We start from the raw sequence: 21014 nt of genomic DNA on the forward strand, positions 1-21014 counted from the left end.
CTGGGTATACCCTTACCCGTCTGCGTATACACTTACCCGTCTGCGTATACACTTACCCGTCTGCGTATACCCTTACCCGTCTGCGTATACCCCTTACCCATCTGCGTATACCCCTTACCCATCTGCGCATACCCTTACCCGTCTCGCATTGTTTCTGACTATAAAGACTATAACACAACAAATACTTCGGTCATCTGCATGATGTCTCCAGAATGGTTGTCTTGGAGGTATACAGCCTACCAGTCAGCTGCAGTTACAAAATACCCGGTATATGACCTTTAGCTTTAAGCTCAAGCAGGCGACCCTTGCGTGTGACGTCAGAATGTAGGCTCCTCCCACCCAGCAGGAAGGAGTGTGCCAGGCTGCGGGTCCCCAACAATCTGGCCCCAGCTCAGTCCCGGGCAGGATCTACAGGCAACACCAGCCCGGCCGGACTTGAGACGAGCGTCACCACTGGGGGATTTCACCCGCGAGTTTTAGTTCCCATACGGGGAAAGTTTATTACCAGAAGCCGGGGCTTTTTTTGTTGTATATAAGCACAATGGAAATATAAAATGTATGTAGATCCTGAGTGAAGAGACGCAGGGGGGACAGTGTGTATGTGTGTGTGTGTCAGAGGGCGATACATAAGCGTAGAGCCCTTTGTTGCTACTGACAGTTGTTGGGGAGTGTGTGTGAGGTGCACCACCCCAGGATGGAGGCACCCGGCAGTTGGTGGCGGAGGTTCGTAGCGGTGTTGGGCACCATCTCCGTGGAGCCCATCATGCTGCTGGATGGCCTGGCCTACTCCAACATGGTAGTGCTGGTGGAAAACCTCCAAATGGACAAAGTATGTCTTGTCAACCTCAATCAAACGTCAGAGGTGTGCTCGAACCTCACAAACTACAAAGACGTGAAGGACAGCATGAGTAAGGAAGTGAGTGTGTTCGCCATGTACAACGGTATCATCACTGCAGTCATCCCGCTCTTTTTCATCCTGTTCATGGGTGCTTGGAGCGACAAGTACGGCAGGAAGGTGCCCCTGGCGGTGTGCACCTTCGGCCACCTCCTCTACAGTTTAGGTTACCTGGTGGCCTCGACGGTCGGGACGTGGCCAGTGGAGTACCTGCTCTTCGTGGCCCTCCTCGACTCCTTGGGTGGTGGCACTGTGTCCTTCCTCACGGCTTCCAACTCTTACATCAGCGACGTGACGTCAGAGTCGACCAGAACTTCTCGCGTGGGCCTGGCAAACAGTATCTGGTTCCTCGGCGGCCCCATTGGCACTCTGATTGGCACTTACATATATAAAGCCGGCGGGTACCAGACGCTCTTTGGCACGTCCTTGAGCATGTACGTGGTAATCCTCCTATACATCATATTCTTCTTGCCGGAGAGCCACGGACCCTTTGCCAACGTGCAGAAACTGGAAAAAATTCTGCCTCCGAAGCAGTCTCTGCGACTCCGGGAGAGCATTGCTTGGGTGTACGGCATCGACAAGGTCAAAAAGAAGAACGTTTTGCACACCAAGAGCGTCCTCAAGAAGGTTAAAAGAATCACCCTCACTCTGATGATCAAGGACTTCTTTAACCCCAAGAGGATCACGGAGAGCTTCAAGTGCACGCTCAAGAAGAGAGAAGGCAACGTGAGAATCTACATCCTGCTGCTCATCCTCTGCAACCTGCTGAGGAAGCTGGGTCGAGGTGGGTGGCACTCTTGCATTCTTTTCACTCATTTGCTGTTTTCGTTAGTTCGTATCGTGGCACGGCCCATATGAGCCGTTGAGGCGTAGAGGGGGTTATGTCCCGCGTCCAAGTCTTGTGACCTTGGTTAGGTGGACACCTCACCGTGATCCCATCATCATCATGGCCAAATTATTGCGAGCTGGTCATTCCGGGAGGCTGTGTGTGTGTGTGTGTGTGTGTGTGTGTGTGTGTGTGTGTGTGTACTCACCTAGTTGAGTGTATGTACTCCTGTGCGAATGGCTGTACTCCTGTGCGAGTGGCTGTACTCCTGTGTGAGTGCCTGCACTCCTGAGTGCGAGTAAAGGGTACACCACCCTTCACCCGGCCTGGGTGGGGGCTGAGGGCCGGCACAGCCCACCCCCACCACACTTGTCCCTGAAGCTTAATTAAACAATACAGTGACACAAGGAATTTATATCTTCAATACTGCTGAGATTCGAGCTAAGGTCTGGAAATATCCAAGTCCCCATTTTCTAACTATTGGGTAATAATACTGGAACTACCGAACCTCCAATGGTTTGGAGGTTTTCGGGGGTTTGGAGTCCCTGTGTCTTCTATGGACTTCGAGGTAAACTTCGTAGCTGGAGCCCCCTGGGGGGTAGTTCGTTGTTGCCTTCAACCTCGTTCTGACAGTTCCTGCGACGGCGCTGGAACCAATCTTATTGGCGTTTAGCCTTTCCATTGGAGACTTTCGGAGCCGTGGAGAGAGGGGGGATCTGCTGCATGGGTGACAGCTTCTCCTCCGTATCAACCTATTCTGGCTTTGGGCCCCTGGAGAGGCCACTCCAGACCGACAACCAGAGCGCAACTCCACAGTCTCCTGAGATTGATGGATGCCACTACTTCTACTACTGATCATGTCTCTCCTAGCTCTTCTGTCTTCAAGGGACGTGAGATTTAGCTCCCATAGCCTTTCCGCGTGACTTATACCTCTCAGTTCTGGAACTAGTCTGGTGGCATAACTCTGAATCTTCTCTAACTTTGTGTTTAACTAGGTATGAACTTCAGACTGGAGCTGCATACTCCTGGATTGGTCTGACATCTGTGGTATACAAGGTTCTGAATGATTCCTTACACTAGTTTGTAAAGGCAGTTCTTATGTTGGCCAATTGTTGGCCAAAGCATATGCCGCTGATGATATCCTTTTCATGTGGGCTTCTAGGGATAGGTTCGGTGTGACATCAATCCCCAGATCTTTCTCTTTATTTGAATGCAGGATTCCACCTCCCAGATGGTACCTTGTGTTCGGTCTCCTGCTCCCTTCACCTAATTTCAATACCTTACACTTACCTGAGTTTAAGTTTAGTAGTCATTTTCTAGACGATTCCTCCAGTTTGTGTGTGTGTGTGTGTGTGTGTGTGTGTGTGTGTGTGTGTGTGTGTGTGTGTGTGTGTGTGTGTGTGTGTGTGTGTGTGTGTGTGTGTCTGTGTGTGTGTGTGCCCGCGCGTGTGTGTGTGCATGTATATGCGCGTGTTTCATAATTTTAAGGCGTTTGTTTTCATACCGACAATCTATATTAAGAAATATTTATGATCTGGAGATAATCCGTCGTAAACTTGTGTGTTCTGATCTTGAGCATTCTGTAAGCGTTTAGCTATGAAACACATTGCTACATAACTTAACACATTGTGCTTTTAATGATATTATCATGAATATAACATGTCTTTTGAACCCGTATTTTCGCAGGTATAGCAGTATGATGGTACCTCAGCCATGATGCTCTTTAATGTGTTTTTTAATATTTGGAGTATTAAAAAGGTTACTATGTAATTGTACTAAAATTATATTAAAATTAAATGTAATTAATATTAAAAAAGTGGCTATGTAATAACTTGACGCTTTCTCCTAGTAGTTCCCTTCCCCTTGGAATATGCCTGGAGTGTGCCTGGAGTGTGCCTGGAGTGTGCCTGGAGTGTGCCTGGAGTGTGCCTGGAGAGTGCCTGGAGTGTGCCTGGAGAGTGCCTGGAGTATGCCTGGAGTGTGCCTGGAGTATGCCTGGAGTGTGCCTGGAGTGTGCCTGGAGTGTGCCTGGAGAGTGCCTGGAGTGTGCCTGGAGAGTGCCTGGAGTATGCCTGGAGTGTGCCTGGAGTATGCCTGGAGTGTGCCTGGAGTGTGCCTGGAGTGTGCCTGGAGTGTGCCTGGAGTGTGCCTGGAGTGTGCCTGGAGAGTGCCTGGAGTGTGCCTGGAGAGTGCCTGGAGTATGCCTGGAGTGTGCCTGGAGTATGCCTTGGAGTATGCCTGGAGTGTGCCTGGAGTGTGCCTGGAGTGTGCCTGGAGTGTGCCTGGAGAGTGCCTGGAGTGTGCCTGGAGAGTGCCTGGAGTATGCCTGGAGTGTGCCTGGAGTATGCCTGGAGTGTGCCTGGAGTGTGCCTGGAGTGTGCCTGGAGTGTGCCTGGAGAGTGCCTGGAGTGTGCCTGGAGAGTGCCTGGAGTATGCCTGGAGTGTGCCTGGAGTGTGCCTGGAGTATGCCTGGAGTGTGCCTGGAGTGTGCCTGGAGTGTGCCTGGAGTGTGCCTGGAGTGTGCCTGGAGTGTGCCTGGAGAGTGCCTGGAGTGTGCCTGGAGAGTGCCTGGAATATGCCTGGAGTGTGCCTGGAGTATGCCTGGAGTGTGCCTGGAGTGTGCCTGGAGTGTGCCTGGAGTGTGCCTGGAGTGTGCCTGGAGTGTGCCTGGAGAGTGCCTGGAGTGTGCCTGGAGAGTGCCTGGAGTATGCCTGGAGTGTGCCTGGAGTATGCCTGGAGTATGCCTGGAGTGCCTGGAGTATGCCTGGAGTGTGCCTGGAGTATGCCTGGAGTATGCCTGGAGTGTGCCTGGAGTATGCCTGGAGTGTGCCTGGAGTATGCCTGGAGTGTGCCTGGAGTATGCCTGGAGTGTGCCTGGAGTATGCCTGGAGTGTGCCTGGAGTATGCCTGGAGTGTGCCTGGAGTGTGCCTGGAGTGTGCCTGGAGTGTGCCTGGAGTGTGCCTGGAGTGTGCTTGGAGTGTGCTTGGAGTGTGCCTGGAGTATGCCTGGAGTGTGCCTGGAGTATGCCTGGAGTATGCCTGGAGTGTGCCTGGAGTGTGCCTGGAGTATGCCTGGAGTATGCCTGGAGTATGCCTGGAGTATGCCTGGAGTATGCCTGGAGTGTGCCTGGAGTGTGCCTGGAGTGTGCCTGGAGTATGCCTGGAGTGTGCCTGGAGTGTGCCTGGAGTATGCCTGGAGTATGCCTGGAGTATGCCTGGAGTGTGCCTGGAGTGTGCCTGGAGTGTGCCTGGAGTATGCCTGGAGTGTGCCTGGAGTGTGCCTGGAGTATGCCTGGAGTGTGCCTGGAGTATGCCTGGAGTGTGCCTGGAGTGTGCCTGGAGTGTGCCTGGAGTATGCCTGGAGTGTGCCTGGAGTATGCCTGGAGTGTGCCTGGAGTGTGCCTGGAGTGTGCCTGGAGTGTGCCTGGAGTATGCCTGGAGTGTGCCTGGAGTGTGCCTGGAGTGTGCCTGGAGTGTGCCTGGAGTGTGCCTGGAGTGTGCCTGGAGTATGCCTGGAGTGTGCCTGGAGTGTGCCTGGAGTGTGCCTGGAGTGTGCCTGGAGTGTGCCTGGAGTGTGCCTGGAGTGTGCCTGGAGTGGGTTTCGGGAGTTCTTCTACTCCCCAAGCCCGGCCTGGGGTCAGATTTGTCTTGTGATAACTTGATTGAAAAGGGACTGATAGTCTCGGTGGCGCAGTGGTAAAACACCCGTCCGGCGCTTCGCGAGCGCTTTGGCCTAGGTTCGTATCCTGGCCGGAGAGGATTGACTGGGCGCCAATCCTTAACTGTAACCTCTGTTCACCCAGCAGTGAATAGGTACCTGGTTGTTAAGCGATTTGTCGGGGTCGTATTCCAGGGAAAATTAGGATTTGCTAGTGACTTTACAAGAATGTAAGAACTCTTGTATATATAAATAAATAGACAAAATAAATAAAAGGTTAATGCTTGGAGCTGTCCGTCACAGCCCGTCTGGTCTGGCACTTCCTGCAGGAGGAACTTGTCTATTTTTTTTTGATCGACGGCGTCAACTTTTGTTCCGGGATGATTTCTTATATTTGTTAGGAAACATATTATGCTATATTGTATTTAATGAAAGGTAGAACACTTGTGTCATTGTCGCCTGCACTCGTATACAAAGTTGAGGATAGCACACGAAGAGGCATTTACTTTTTGCATTGTATTGCTGAACAAATGTCCATTCCCAGATTCAAATACGCCTGTTATATAAGGTGCCATGGACGGGAGACATCTCCCGTCACACAGGGTGCAGTCGCACCTCCACAGATCTCCAGTATCACCTCTTGATTCTGGTGATGGCACAAAAGGGTCACCACTTACGGGCTATTCATGCCCGTGCCACCTTTTTGGGTGGCTTAATCTTCATCAATCAATCAAAGGTGCCATGGAGCCAGTTACAACGAGGCTGTTAAACACCGCCAGGGGTCTCTCTAGTCACGCCAGTATCTCTCAGCTGCGAGAGATCTAACTGTTAATGTAAATCCTCAGTCAACTTTCCATGAGGAAGTCAGTGCCAGCTTCCTCATGGGAAGCAAATATATCCAACGGTAGACACGAAGACCTTGCAGCAGTGAAGGTGGAAGAGGTGCCACTAATATGATATTGCAGTGATGTGAAGCCGGTGTCAAGTGCTGGAGGATCTTAAGCTTGAATGGCTGATCTTTGGTACAAATCAGAGAACGAATCGGACGAATAAGTGTTATTAAGACCAAGGGAGGCTCTATATTGCCTCGAGGTCAGCACAGGAAGCTATATGTACTCACCTACTTGTGCTTGCAGGGGTCGAGCTTCGGCTCTTTGGCCCCGCCTCTCAACCGTCAATCAACTGGTGTACAGATTCCTGAGCCTACTGGGCTTTATCATATCAACATTTGAAACTGCGTATGGAGTCAGCCTCCACCACATCACTACCTAATGCATTCCATTTGTTAATTACTCTGTCACTGAACAAGTTCTGTGTGTGTGTGTGTGTGTGTGTGTGTGTGTGTGTGTGTGTGTGTGTGTGTGTGTGTGTGTGTGTGTGTGTGTGTGTGTGTGTGTAAAGAAATGACAAATATAAAAGTAGTGAACAAGACAGCTTGCTAGGGTAATGTTCTTTGGAATCGCCGCTTCAGAAAAAAATGTTCAATAGTTTAAAATTAGAGATAAAAACGTATCTCACCTCCTCCCCCCCCTCTCCTTCTCCTTTCCTTCCCTCTTCCTCTTCCTTCTCCTCCTCGTCCTCCCTCCCCTCCCCCACTCCCTCTCTTCTAAAACAAAAACTAATTCACTCCCTTGTCCCTCCTAGACAGGCTTTAATAACCCTCACCAGATTCCAGGAGAAACCTTGAACCTTGGTTGTTGTCCTTGTTGGTAAATGTCACTCAGCTGATACATACCACAACAGCATAACTGATCTCACAGGTGGATATATTATTTAAATAAACCTTTTTTTTACGTTTGAATGCTATCCAAAACAGCCGAGTCAGTCAGGACATGTTCTTACGACTGTCCACCTCTCACTCGGCAATTGTCGAGTGAGAGGTTTAGCTTGAGGAAAGGTTGAAGGTGTGAGGACAGAGTTCTTGACTGTTCGGTAGTGCCCAGACTGACTGTATGGGCTCTTGGTTGACTGAGCGCTATGGGATATTTGTTTTCCTTGTGATCACTTCATACACATGCACACACGCACGCACGCACGCACGCACGCACGCACACACACACACACACACACACACACACACACACACATACACACACACACACACACACACACACACACGCACGCACACTAAGAGGCTTGCATAAGGAAGCCTGCATGAATATCGTCGACGTCCCTCTCAGTGATTGTATTGGTGAGCTCGAATATATTAACAGAGCTTATTGGCGTCGAAGTCTCTCTTGTTTCGAGTTATGGCTCCATTAATCATATTTTTAAGTGAACCGATTCTTGGCTTATCTCAGCCGGTGTTATTTCGGTTTCCAGTCATAGGCTTAATATCTTAGTTCTTAAAACATTCTTATCACTTTGTGTCACCCTCTTAGACGGGGCACCCCTGTGATTGTTCACATTTTATACAATCGAGATGCTGCTCCTCTCATCTCGAAGGCTTGAAGATGAGGAAAAGGTGGTGGATGGGGGTACAACCTGTCCTCTTAAAAATAACGTCGCTTTTGGCCGTTTGCCCGTATGGCCGAAAGTGGACGTAATTTAAAAATGAAAAAAAAAATGAAAATAAATTTGGGATTTTTTTTCAACAACAGTAAGTTATGGGTCCTCTGGTAGGTTAGGTGGGCAGGAAATTCTCATAAAGTTTCAAAACGTTATGAAAAACGTTAATTGAAAGTTTCCTCTTCTAACCTTACCAAGTAAGCCGGACGACTCAAACAGAAAACGGGACAGTACGTCATTTTTGTGAGTCGATTTCATTTCAAATTACGTCCAAATTTGGCCATAGCGCGCATACGAGCCAAAAGTGATGATATTTTTATTAAGAGGACGGGTTGGGGGGTGAGGGGCTGAACTAGTGGAAGGAAAACGAGGTAAAGTAAGGGAAAGAAATGGAGGGGGGAGACTGAAGGAAAGGGTTGTGGTACGCTGTTTCAAACTTTTAAATCACTCCGCCTCTGCATGAACACTGCGCAGTGACAGAGCAGCTTGACGCCCAAAGTTCTTACGTCAATAAGACTAGTAAGTCATGAGTCAAATATCAAGGTTAGCTTTATAAATTGCTATGCAAATACGATGCATTCAAGCAGCGCTGAGTCTATATGGAAGAGTCCGTTGTGAGAGGACAGGTGAAGGGACGAGTGTTGCATGTGGGTGAACAGGTGAATGGGGGAGTGTTGCCTATCCACTTACCAAAAGTGGCGTCCAGCAAATAACTTTTGACCACATAACCTATTCAATTATTATTTTTCGTTAGTCCTGTTGTTGTTTTATATGGACGAGCAGGTGAGAGCTCGTCTACACACACACACGTTGAGAGGCGGGACCAAAGAACCAAAGCTCAACCCCCGCAAACACAACTAGGTGAGTACACACACACACACTATAACATATATATATATATATATATATATATATATATATATAATAAACTGAAAGTGGAGGTATTACTTATATATTCTCTGTAAACATTGGGGGAGGATAATCAGGAAGACATAAGTGAACTAACTATATAGAATGTGTGAACTATATAAACACCAGCACGGTCTCAGGAATGGGGACGTCGTAGCTGTGAAACCTACTTTAGTTTTACAAGGTAACAGTGATAATGCAGAACAGGGAATGGTTTTTCCGATCTGTCTTCCTGATCTGCTAGGAGGTACTTGATGCCCTTCCACACTATAAAGACTCTGATATAAACTAGACAACCAAGCAAAAGTACCTGGGAGCGTGCTGAATTTGGAATCAAATGTGAGATAAAGGTTCATACAAAATGGGGAGACCTTAGAGTAGAGAGATCCAGTGGAGGAACAAAAGGTTCGGTGCTTAGGCCTATCCTTTTTTTATTGTAATACATCAATGCTTAGGACGAGGAATTAAGCCGTAGGGTTCACGCTGCGTTCTTGGATGACATGGAACCGTTAGGAAGAATCGCCCCAAAGAATCGCCACGAAAAACGTTTCGAGATCATCGAAACGTTCCTGGAATGGCTGACCTCTAGCCAGACAAATATAGAAGAAGGCAATGAAAATGGGTGAGGTAGATATATACAAATACAATTTGTATATATCTATTCTATTTGTACAGAACAACGTCATGCACTGCGCTTGCAAACATAACAGGGAAGTGAAACTTTACGTTTTTGGTATAAAACATGATAATGCCATTTACGATGTTTAGAGGAAGAGACAGGCTGCACAGAGAACTATTTTGTATGAATTCTCACATAGAAGATTGTCAACAGATAAATCAGAAGGTAAACGACAATACAATATCTGGTAAGGCTGAAGAGAGAGACTTAAACACCCATGGAAGGTGTTCCATGGGTGGAACACCTTCCATCGTGCTCCACTTGAACACCCATGGAAGGTGTTCCATGGGTGGAACACCTTCCATCGTGCTCCACTTGAACACCCATGGAAGGTGTTCCATGGGTGGAACACCTTCCATCGTGCTCCACTTGAACACCAATGGAAGGTGCTCAAGTGGAGCACGAGATTCAAAAAGATACTCGCAGTTAAACAAAGTCTAATACGAGAGACAGGAACAGAGAAAGAAAGAGGCTGAATCATTACATATTTCGCCTCAAAGGCTCCCCTGACAAGCTAACGGTAATCAGACAAGAGAAAATGGGCGAGCAAACGGGATATTTCTAAGCTGCAGATTGCAGCTTTGATATGGTGCCCCGCTAGAGGCAAATATAGAAAATGGAGATGTGATAAAGGACGAGTCTTCAGGGTGCACTAATGTAACAAGTGAGCTGTACAGTCATACTGGCTTAGTGCTCTCTCCTCAAGGTTTCCGTACTAATGTAACAAGTGGAACCTGGCAGAAGACAGTACAATACTATGTCTCAAATTAGTCTTGAGGTAGATGAATGACTTGCTAGGGAGGGGGGGGGATGGGAGGGGGGAAAGAGTTCAGCAAATTGATAAATGTAACACGTCAACACCGATGAGTAGAATACAAACTACTGCATGATAAACTAAGTAGATGGGTGAGGGAAGATGCAGGGAAGTGATAGGACGAGGGGATGAGACGGGGGTGACGTGGGATTAGGGGGTGAGAGGAAGAGATTGGGTGAGGAGAAGTAAGAGGGGGTGAAGAGAGAAAAAGAACCAACCACTTGGACTGTCGGGGGATTGAACGCTGACCTGCAAGAAGTGAGACCGTCGCTTTACCACACAATCCAAGTGCAGGAAGGAGAGTCAAGTTCCTGTGGATTCCCCTCTCATCTGTGGACACGAACGAGCAGATCATGTGCTGGCTGTAAAGGTGCTGAAGGAAATCATATTAAATACTTCATCTCCGAGACTTCTTTTACAAATCAGGAGCACCATCACACAACATCACCATGACAAGGCAGCCGAGAAAAGGAGGACAGAAGAGCAAGTCAGTGAAACTGTACACTGATACAGCTCAGTTGCAGACGACAACCTTAATCACTCTATGGCCGAAAAGGTGGTCGACCGAACGAATACAATTTCTTAACTGGAAAATTTCGTCTTGTATACAAGTTTACATGAAGATTCTAGATGGAAACAACGCCTAAAAGGCGAGGTTGTCAGATTTGCAGCATAAATGAAGGACAGTGTTCCCATCTAAGAGACTTTAGACATATAATAAACCCCACATTGTTTGAGTTAGGAATGCACTTTTTGTCCAATATAGATGCTGTTCACAAAGGTTCCCCTCCCCCCCCCGCCCTCCACTCCCACTTTACTCTCACAAGATAACGTAAACTTGAGGGGTTGCAATTAAGGTGTTAACACTTTGTTTGATAGTCTCTTCACTTGAGACAGTTAAGTAAGTTCCAGCTGCGTCTGGGTACAGGTGACAGGATGAAAAATTAAACCGTCTAAGAAAATGTGTTGCTCATGGAAGAAGAAGCCAAGATACACAAGCGCACAAAGTTACACAGCCACCACAGCAAGTTACATAGACACCACAGAAAGTTACACAGCCACCACAGCAAGTTACACAGCCACCACAGCAAGTTACACAGACACCACAGCAAGTTACACAGCCACCACAGCAAGTTACACAGCCACCACAGCAAGTTACACAGACACCACAGCAAGTTACACAGACACCACAGCAAGTTACACAGACACCACAACAAGTTACACAGACACCACAACAAGTTACACAGCCACCACAGCAAGTTACACAGACACCACAGCAAGTTACACAGCCACCACAACAAGTTACACAGCCACCACAGCAAGTTATACAGCCACCACAACAAGTTACACAGACACCACAGCAAGTTACACAGCCACCACAACAAGTTACACAGCCACCACAGCAAGTTATACAGCCACCACAACAAGTTACACAGACACCACAGCAAGTTATACAGCCACCACAGCAAGTTACACAGCCACCACAACAAGTTATACAGCCACCACAGCAAGTTATACAGCCACCACAGCAAATTACACAGCCACCACAGCAAGTTACACAGCCACCACAACAAGTTACACAGACACCACAGCAAGTTACACAGCCACCACAGCAAGTTACACAGACACCACAGCAAGTTACACAGCCACCACAACAAGTTACACAGACACCACAGCAAGTTACACAGCCACCACAGCAAGTTATACAGCCACCACAACAAGTTATACAGCCACCACAACAAGTTATACAGCCACCACAACAAGTTACACAGCCACCACAGCAAGTTACACAGCCACCACAACAAGTTACACAGCCACCACAGCAAGTTATACAGCCACCACAACAAGTTACACAGCCACCACAACAAGTTACACAGCCACCACAACAAGTTACACAGCCAACCCCCCCCCCACTCAACCTCCACCCCCACGAACAACCCCCTCAAACATCACCCGATGAACAACCCAGCGGGTTTTCTTCCTATTGGGGAGTGTTATACATGGCTGCTATGGCGGTATGACCGCTCACAGGATGAGTGGCGCTGCCTAATAAACTGACCCCCTCGGGGCAAAATTAAAAAAAAAAATAAAACACCCGAAGGCACAACAACTCTTCTCCAACCATGCTATGACATCCGCTCTACACCAAGAACTTCTAAGGATCTACCGCCTTAAGGCATTCCTCTTCCCTTACAACCTCCTCCTCCTCCTCCCAGAATCACACGGCACTCCTTCCCCCCATCACCTTGAGACACGGACATCCTCCCAAAACCCCGAAAAAAACCCACCTCCTCCCCCTTCTCCTTACAACCCATTCTCCCAGAACCCCCCAAACACACTACCATACCCCCCCCCCATCCCTCCTTCACCACTCTTCGCTCTCGTCCCGCATGAAGCCAGAAATCGGAGAGAGAACCTTTTCCTCTTGATGGTTTCAGATTTCCATGTAAACGACATTTTTATCCAGTGAAACCGCAGTATGATTTTTCTCTCCTTGTCTCTCGTGACTTGGACGGTCCGGCTCGTTCGGGGAAGCCGTAAGGATACGCAGTGAGTGTATATATTAGGATATAATATATTTTATATATATAAAAAAACATATAATATATAATATGTACAGAGATACCATCTCTGATGCAGTTATGGAGGCCCATAACTACACTGTTGTTAATAGTGACGATGGTGCTTCCTGGTGTTTATAATTCTCAGTGAGCTCCTCATACTGAGAATGAAGTTGTAAAATGTGTTGTAATGTTTGTCGTTAATGGGAGAGACGACGTAATACATCCCGGAGCAGCCAAACAGTGACTCGTGTCTCACTGCAGATGATCAGGGATTCATGGAGGATGTGGAGGGGTTTATGGAGGATGTGGAGGGATTCATGGAGGATGTGGAGGGGTTTATGGAGGATGTGGAGGGGTTGATGGAGGATGTGGAGGGGTTGATGGAGGATGTGGAGGGAATCATGGAGGACTTGGAGGGGGTTGATGGAGGATGTGGAGGTTATTATCGCACTGCAGAGGGTCATGCAATACAGTATGACCATACATTTGTCTAAGGTATAACAAATACTCTTAAAAGATTTAATGCGTTCACAGAGTGCGCAGTGCGTCGACGCGCACCGCGCTCTGAACCTAAATATGTAAACTGAGAATCTCTCCTATGTGTCTTACCGCTTGCCCACCAGGCTGTCCAGCAGGACACAAAGGGCTGCCCAACTGGCACAAAGAACTGCCCACCAGGCCACAGAGAGCTGCCCAACTGGCTATTAAGAACTGTCCAATTCGAGCATGCCTCTAAATTAAGGTTCTACCCAGTAATCCTAAATAAAACAGGCAGATGAGCTAGCAGATGAGGCAAATTTTCATATCAGGGAAGCGTTTTTGCAACGGAAGAGCTACGAGGCCTCGCGTATCACGACTCTTGAGATAGGGGCTGTGGGGAGTGGGACTCTGGCTACCCGATGATACCCTGCTGACCGTGATAAGGCTTCTATGAATACCTCGATCGGGTTGAAACTGTGGAGTAACCCAGACCGCGTTCAGTGGGGCGTTAGCAGCGCCGTTGGAGGTCATGGCGGTTCACCGAGCTACTACATAGGGCCGGGAGTGGCTCCGGCTGCTCCCAGCAACTTTTTGTTCGTGGGGGCGTGTGTACGTGCCATGGTCCCCTGGATGCCGGGTGGTGTGGAGCTACAAGGACGTGATCCCAAGACCTTGGCAAACTCCAGCAGTGGGCAGGAAAGAATTCAACCCCCGTCCAGTGCAATGTAATATATATATGGGAAGATGAGGTTAAAAAGCAGAAGACTACACTGTGAGATAAAAGGAACATATAAACAGAAAACATCGGGAGCACATGGGAAGCCAGCGGACATCAGAACTACATATATAAAACGTAATTAACGACTCTTTCAAGACAATCTATACAGTCTATGTGAGGCCAATGATATATATGTAACACCGTCCTGAAACTCTGGAGGAGAGAAGGAAGAGAGTGGATATGATCGCTACATTAAAAATACTGAGAAGAATAGGAAATATCTACAAGAAAAGTTGCTTAAAATTGTTAAAGTTATATAAAATAAGACGAGAGATAATAGATGTGTATGGGGGGATGGGGATCTCAGAGTCAGTATATATATGTACTAAACACGTTATATGGTGAAGAACATCAATATTAAGGAAACTGCAAAAGGTCTATTGTGGTCCATACGAGGCAGCTCCTATTGATATCACTAATACTCGTATATACCAAACCAAAGGCTAGAAACCATCAAGATATTCCACACACATTAAGTAACCTGTAATGTGTTCCACAACTCTGCAAGCGTAATTTGTCACTCCGAACTTAATTTTTCTCCCCGATAAGACTATAATAACATGTACTAGCCACGACAAGCTGCTATAATGAGGTGTTTTTCTCCTCTGCAGGAGCCTACATGTACCTGTTCACGAGGCAGGTGCTCGGCTGGCAGGCCTCCGACTACGGTCTCTGGGTCACCTACAAGAATCTGCTGGCTACCCTGGGTGAGTTCCCCTATAAAGGCTTGGTACCCAATATTTGTGTTCTGTTTCCTGCCTTAATCGTCCGTCCGTCTCTCTCTCTCTCTCTCTCTCTCTCTCTCTCTCTCTCTCTCTCTCTCTCTCTCTCTCTCTCTCTCTCTCTCTCTCTCTCTCTCTCTCTCTCTCTCTCTCTCTCTCTCTCTCGTCTCTCTCTCTCTCTCTCTCTCTCTCTCTCTCTCTCTCTCTCTCTCTCTCTCTCTCTCTCTCTCTCTCTCTCTCTCTCTCTCTCAGTTAATTGTTGATACGTGGCACCCTCACCGTGTTCTTATGTTCTTTGTTTATGTTTATTTGACCCGTAACTGTTCATGGAACTTTTGTTATTCTCCCTTTCTGAATGGTGCTCTCATGGCCACTGGTTCTCTCCCTGACCTGTGGTTCTCTCTCTTCTTGGCTTGTGGTTCTCTCCACACACACACACACACACACACACACACACACACACACACACACACACACACACACACACACACACACACACACACACACACACACACATATATATATATATATATATATATATATATATATATGTATATATATATATATATATATATATATATATATATATATATAGGCGAACAGACGACACACACATTTCACGTATAGCTAACTATTCTAAGAGATAAGGATACTAGGTCGAAGACAGACCGCATATATAGCTCAGCTCCTGTGCCATGTAAGTCCATTACGGGCTCACCGTAGCCCGTGCTACTTTGAACTTTTTGCTCCCAGTAGCTGAATCTAAAACAACAACAAAAATCTATAACCCTCCCCCAACCCCTGTACATAGACAAGAGTAGCAACAGAGTGCTGTCTATCAATCCAATTTGCTGTCAATCGTTCCAATTTGGAACGCTGGGGAAATTTCCCCAGCTTGTAGCATCTTCCCCAGTCCTATCCAGCTTTTGTCCCCGTTCCTATATGCACCATATAGGAGGAAAAACTCCTATATATTCCATATTCTGCTATTCCAGCTTTTCGCATTTTGCTCCCCCCACTTTCTTCACAGATGAATGGAACATTTTACTTCTTCCGCATGGTATTTGCACGTTCCCAAACTCCCCTGGGCTATGGCACCTTCTACCTGGTCTATGGTACCTTTTATCTGGTCTATGGCACCTTCTACCTGGTCTATGGTACCTTTTATCTGGTCTATGGCACCTTCTACATGGTCTATGGCACCTTCTACCTGGTCTATGGTACCTTCTACCTGGTCTATGGTACCTTTTATCTGGGCTATGGCACCTTCTACCTGGGCTATGGCACCTTCTACCTGGTCAATGACACCTTCTACCTGGTCTATGGCACCTTCTACCTGGTCTATGGTACCTTCTACCTCGTCTATGGTACCTTCTCCTATCCTTGTCTGTGGTACCTTCTTCTACCCTGGCTTATGGCTCCAACTTCTCTTTGGCTTGTGGCTCCGCCGCTCCCTCTTAGCGGCCTCTGGCGGAACTACGGCACATCACCTTCCTCCCGTGGCTTATGGCGGCACCTTCCACTCTTTCGTATTTTTCTGGCACATTTTTTTTCTGCTACGACTAATGGTGTTCACCTTAAGAATGACAGTCTCCCGGCCTCGTGTGGTTTCCTTACGTTTCCTGAGTGAGACTTTGGAAATTTTCCTTTGCTTATAGTCGCACTTTCCCTGATTTCCTGGTCTTGTGGTATGTTATATTTCTTTCCTGTTCTTGGGTACTTTCCTCTCCTTCGCCATCCCGTGGCACTTACCTTTTTCATCCTTTGGTTATTCTCCCATTCTCTGATACCTTCCTTTCCTTCAACATTCCGTGGTACCCTTACAGTCTTGTGGCATCTCACTCTTCTTCACCATACTATGGCACTTTTCTCCAACATCCTGAGGCACTCTTCCCTTCCCATGGGACCTTAATCCTCTCCTTTTTCACCCTGTGGCACCTTCCCCCATCCTATGGCACCTTCATCTCCTTCCTTAGCCCGTGACAGTCACAAATTTTCCTTCGCGACATGTGGCACTCAGTCAACCTTTCACTGGTTGTTGACACCCCCGCTAGTCGTCAATATTTACATTACCAACAGTTATTGCAACTTTACCCCCCCCACTAATTGGGCAATGGTCCATCTCCCGGCCCATTAGTTATCTTGTGTGTGTGTGTGTCGACGACTGGGTAATTTATCGGGGTCCTTCGGGGACCTGACATGTGACCTGACATGACCTTTAGTAACCTGACGTGACCTCCACAACATCTCATCACGAAGTAATCTCTGTAGGGACTAACTTTAGTGGCTTCAAAAAAATAATAAACTGACGTTCAAGGGAGACCTATGATGACCCCGCCATCTGTGCGGTTCCTCCGCCAGGGTCGCTGGTGGCGGTGCCGGTGCTGAGCGCGGGACTGAAGGTGTCGGACAACGTGCTGGCGCTGGTGGGGGCCTTCTCCTCCGTCTTCGACTACGTCTTCTACGGCCTCGTCACCCCTGGCACCTTCTTCTTCATGTGGCTCGGTAAGTCTCGCCAGGAGAATGTGGGCACAGTGTCGTTAGTTATCACTTTGTAAGAGGGGGGGAACTATTTTTTTTTTCTTTCTTTCCGTTATCATTTTAACGGTAATCTTTATCCCGTTATTGCTTTGAAGGGAAGTATTTTCCCCCATTATATCCTTTTATGGATTCTGTTTTAAAACAGGTCTTCACCTTCTGTTAACGGGGAAAATTATTCCTGTTATCGCGAGCTGAAAAAACAAATAAGACCTGCTATCACTCACCTGGAAATTGCCATCATTATCGTTTGTCGGGACACGCCTTTCAAATGTAACATTTTGCAGGCGATGAGTCACAATAACGTGGCTGAAGTATGTTGACCAGACCACACACTAGAAGTTGAAGGGACGACGACGTTTCGGTCCGTCCTGGACCATTCTCAAGTCGATTGTTTGAAGACTTGAGAATGTTTGAAGACTTGAAGACACAATCGACTTGAGAATGGTCTAGGACGGACCGAAACGTTGTCGTTCCTTCAACTTCTAGTGTGTACTCTGGTCAACATAACTTTTTGTCTCATGGTGATTATAGATAATGCTAGTCATGCAGTAATTATAGTTGTTAGTTGTTCCCCAATGTTAAATAATGATAGATGTTTGGTAATGTTAAATAAGGTGTTTGGTAATGTTAGATAATGATGCTTGTTTGATCAAATAAATAATATCCATCTTTATATATATATATATATATATATATATATATATATATATATATATATATATGACAATGTCAGACCACGGAGGAAAAATAAAACAGGAATTTCCTTAAGTACTTTCGTATATTAAATACATCTTCAGAAGGTCATTTTACAGATCGAGTGATGGGTAAAATGACCTTCTGAAGATGTATTTAATATACGAAAGTACTTCAGGAAATTCCTGTTTAATTTTTCCTCCGTGGTCTGACATTGTCACATTCTTAATCACGTGTTTATTTTCGTGATATACACACACACACACACACATATATATATATATATATATATATATATATATATATATATATATATATATATATATATATATATATATATATATATATATATATATATATATATATATATATATATATATATATATATATATATATATATTGGTAGCAGTCTTTCCTGTAGACATATTTTATTAAATATGACCGAAAAAGTAAGATTAATAATTCTAACACGAATTTTCTCAATCTATATTGGGGAATATAAACCTGGATATGCGTATGGAAATGTCAAGACGCACAAGCCTGGAAACCCACTTCGGCCAATCATTAGCCAGATACCCACACCCACGTACAGATTGGCGAAGCGACTCAACGGCCTGCTGACTCCTTATGTTCCTTGCGCCTTCAGCCTGAAGTCTCCAAAGGAATTTGTGGACTTACTGCGGGGCGCACGGGCCACAGGGATAAGAGCCTCGTTGGACGTAGAATCGCTGTTTACCAACGTACCTGTGGGCGAGACAATCGGAATGATAGCCGACAGAGTGTATCGTGATCCAGCCTGTACTCCTCTTGACATGCCAGAAAGTATTCTGAGGAAACTACTCCAAGCTTGTACTAAAGAGGCACCCTTCTTGAGCCCGGATGGGCACATGTATAAGCAAGTAGATGGGGTCGCTATGGGTTCTCCCCTAGGTGTCCTGTTTGCAAACTTCTACATGGGTACCATCGAGCAAAAAGTCTTAGTCGACATGAACTTGAAACCGGCCATATACTGCAGGTATGTTGACGACATTTTTACACAGGTACCTGATGTCAGACATCTGCAGGAGCTGAAGGAGGCATTTGAGCAGAGTTCCGTGCTGCGTTTCACTTACGAGACGGAAAAGGATGGGAAGCTGCCTTTTCTAGATGTAACAGTCATGGAAAAGGGCGGAGGTTTCCACACTGCAGTCTACACAAAGGAAACAAACATAGGAATGTGCCTAAATGCCAACAGCGACTGCCCTGACAGGTACAAGAGGAGTGTTGATAACGCATACGTCGACCGTGCTCTCAGCCACAGCTCAGAATGGAAGCAAGTCGACGAAGAACTCTGTAGGGTAAGGCAGGTTCTAGTCAATAACGGCTTCTCCAATGGTTTCATCGAAGACATCATAAGAAGGAAAGTGAAAAGCCATGCAACCTCCGAAGAGACAACTAACACAACACCTATACCCCCTATTAGACTATTTTACAGGAACTTCTTTTCCACAGCTCATAAAACAGAGGAAAGGGTCCTGAAAGATATTGTTAATAGAAACGTTATCCCTACAGACAAAAATCAGAGGATACAACTGACGATTTACTATAAAACCAGAAAAACGGCCAGCCTACTCATGAGAAACTCTCCAGACACGAAACAGAACGCTTTAAAAGAGACTAACGTCGTCTATGCCTTCAAATGCCCACTTGGGGACTGTAAGCTCCAAAAAACCCAGTATATAGGCAAGACAACAACATCTCTTTCTAGGCGTTTAACGATGCATAAACAACAGGGCTCCATTAAGGAACATATAATCTCTTCCCATAACCAAACCATCGCCAGAGAAATCCTAGTAAACAACACAGAAATCATCGATAGATACAGCGATAGCAGGCGGCTCGACGTTTGCGAGGCACTACACATCAAGAAGTCAACACCAGCAATCAACAGCCAATTATTGCACAACTATATTCTACCCACCTCAAGACTCCGCTCCAATATAGAAGCATCAAGAAATATGGACCAATAGGCTTTCAACAAACACTTCTATTCAATATCCATTGTTTCGTGTTCTGTCTTGTGTTGATACTTTTAATACCCTATTAATATCCTCTAATGCCACATCATCCTTCCCACCTTACTCAAATGTAATGCCACATCACCCTTCCCACCTCACTCAAATGTAGATATAAAATCAGGGAAACGCAAGTTCTAATCAGTTGTGTATTTGTGAAGTCTTTGAAAATGTAATAAGTTTTACGAAACGCGCCCGTGTCGCGTCAGACTAGAAATAAAAATGAATTTTGGAGAAGTGATTTTTGATTTACCTCCAACAGTGAAGCATAATGTACGAAAGATTGAGAAAATTCGTGTTAGAATTATTAATCTTACTTTTTCGGTCATATTTAATAAAATATATATATATATATATATATATATATATATATATATATATATATATATATGTACATATATATATATGTAAATAATAATATAAAATATTAATTTTACATTATTATTTAATGTAAATTAAATATTATTAAATATTAATGTATGTAAATAATAATGTAAAATATTAATTTAAGTTCTTTAAAATAATAACTTAAATAATAATAATAATATTAACGAATTTATTTCAACTTAAAAATCTAAGAAAATTCTCAACTATAATAAGTGCTCATTTCACTTACTAATTAATATTGAACAAAGCCTGTTGCAGTAATTCCAGTGATAATCCCTCTTTCTCTCTCCCGTGTCTCCCTCTTTTCCTCTCCTCTGCCTCCTTCTTCCTTCCCTTCCTCTTCACCTCCGTGTCTGCCACTCCAGCGCCCGTGGCCGCCCTCTTGGTCAACTCCTGCGCCATTGCCATCCGAGCTTTGCTGTCCAAGTACGTCGCTCCGGACGAGCTAGGTAAGTATTATACATAAGTATAATAGGTAACATATAAGTGTATGTGTATGTGTGTGT

The 21014-nt window shown here is 45.9% G+C and overlaps 1 protein-coding gene across 1 annotated transcript in view; it reads left to right on the forward strand.

Annotated features, from left to right (window-relative positions):
- The first annotated feature begins 370 nt into the window (after positions 1-370).
- Positions 371-21014, forward strand: part of LOC123754409 (lysosomal proton-coupled steroid conjugate and bile acid symporter SLC46A3) — a 61540-nt gene continuing 40896 nt past the window's right edge. Inside the window, exons 1-4 of the mRNA XM_045736793.2 lie at positions 371-1679; positions 14723-14818; positions 17195-17338; positions 20874-20957. Of these exons, the coding sequence (XP_045592749.2) occupies positions 695-1679; positions 14723-14818; positions 17195-17338; positions 20874-20957 (1309 nt within the window). The 5' untranslated portion in view covers positions 371-694. The remainder of the gene's footprint in view (positions 1680-14722; positions 14819-17194; positions 17339-20873; positions 20958-21014) is intronic.

Source organism: Procambarus clarkii, chromosome 18 (assembly GCF_040958095.1).
Source record: "Procambarus clarkii isolate CNS0578487 chromosome 18, FALCON_Pclarkii_2.0, whole genome shotgun sequence".
Lineage (NCBI taxonomy): Eukaryota > Metazoa > Arthropoda > Malacostraca > Decapoda > Cambaridae > Procambarus > Procambarus clarkii.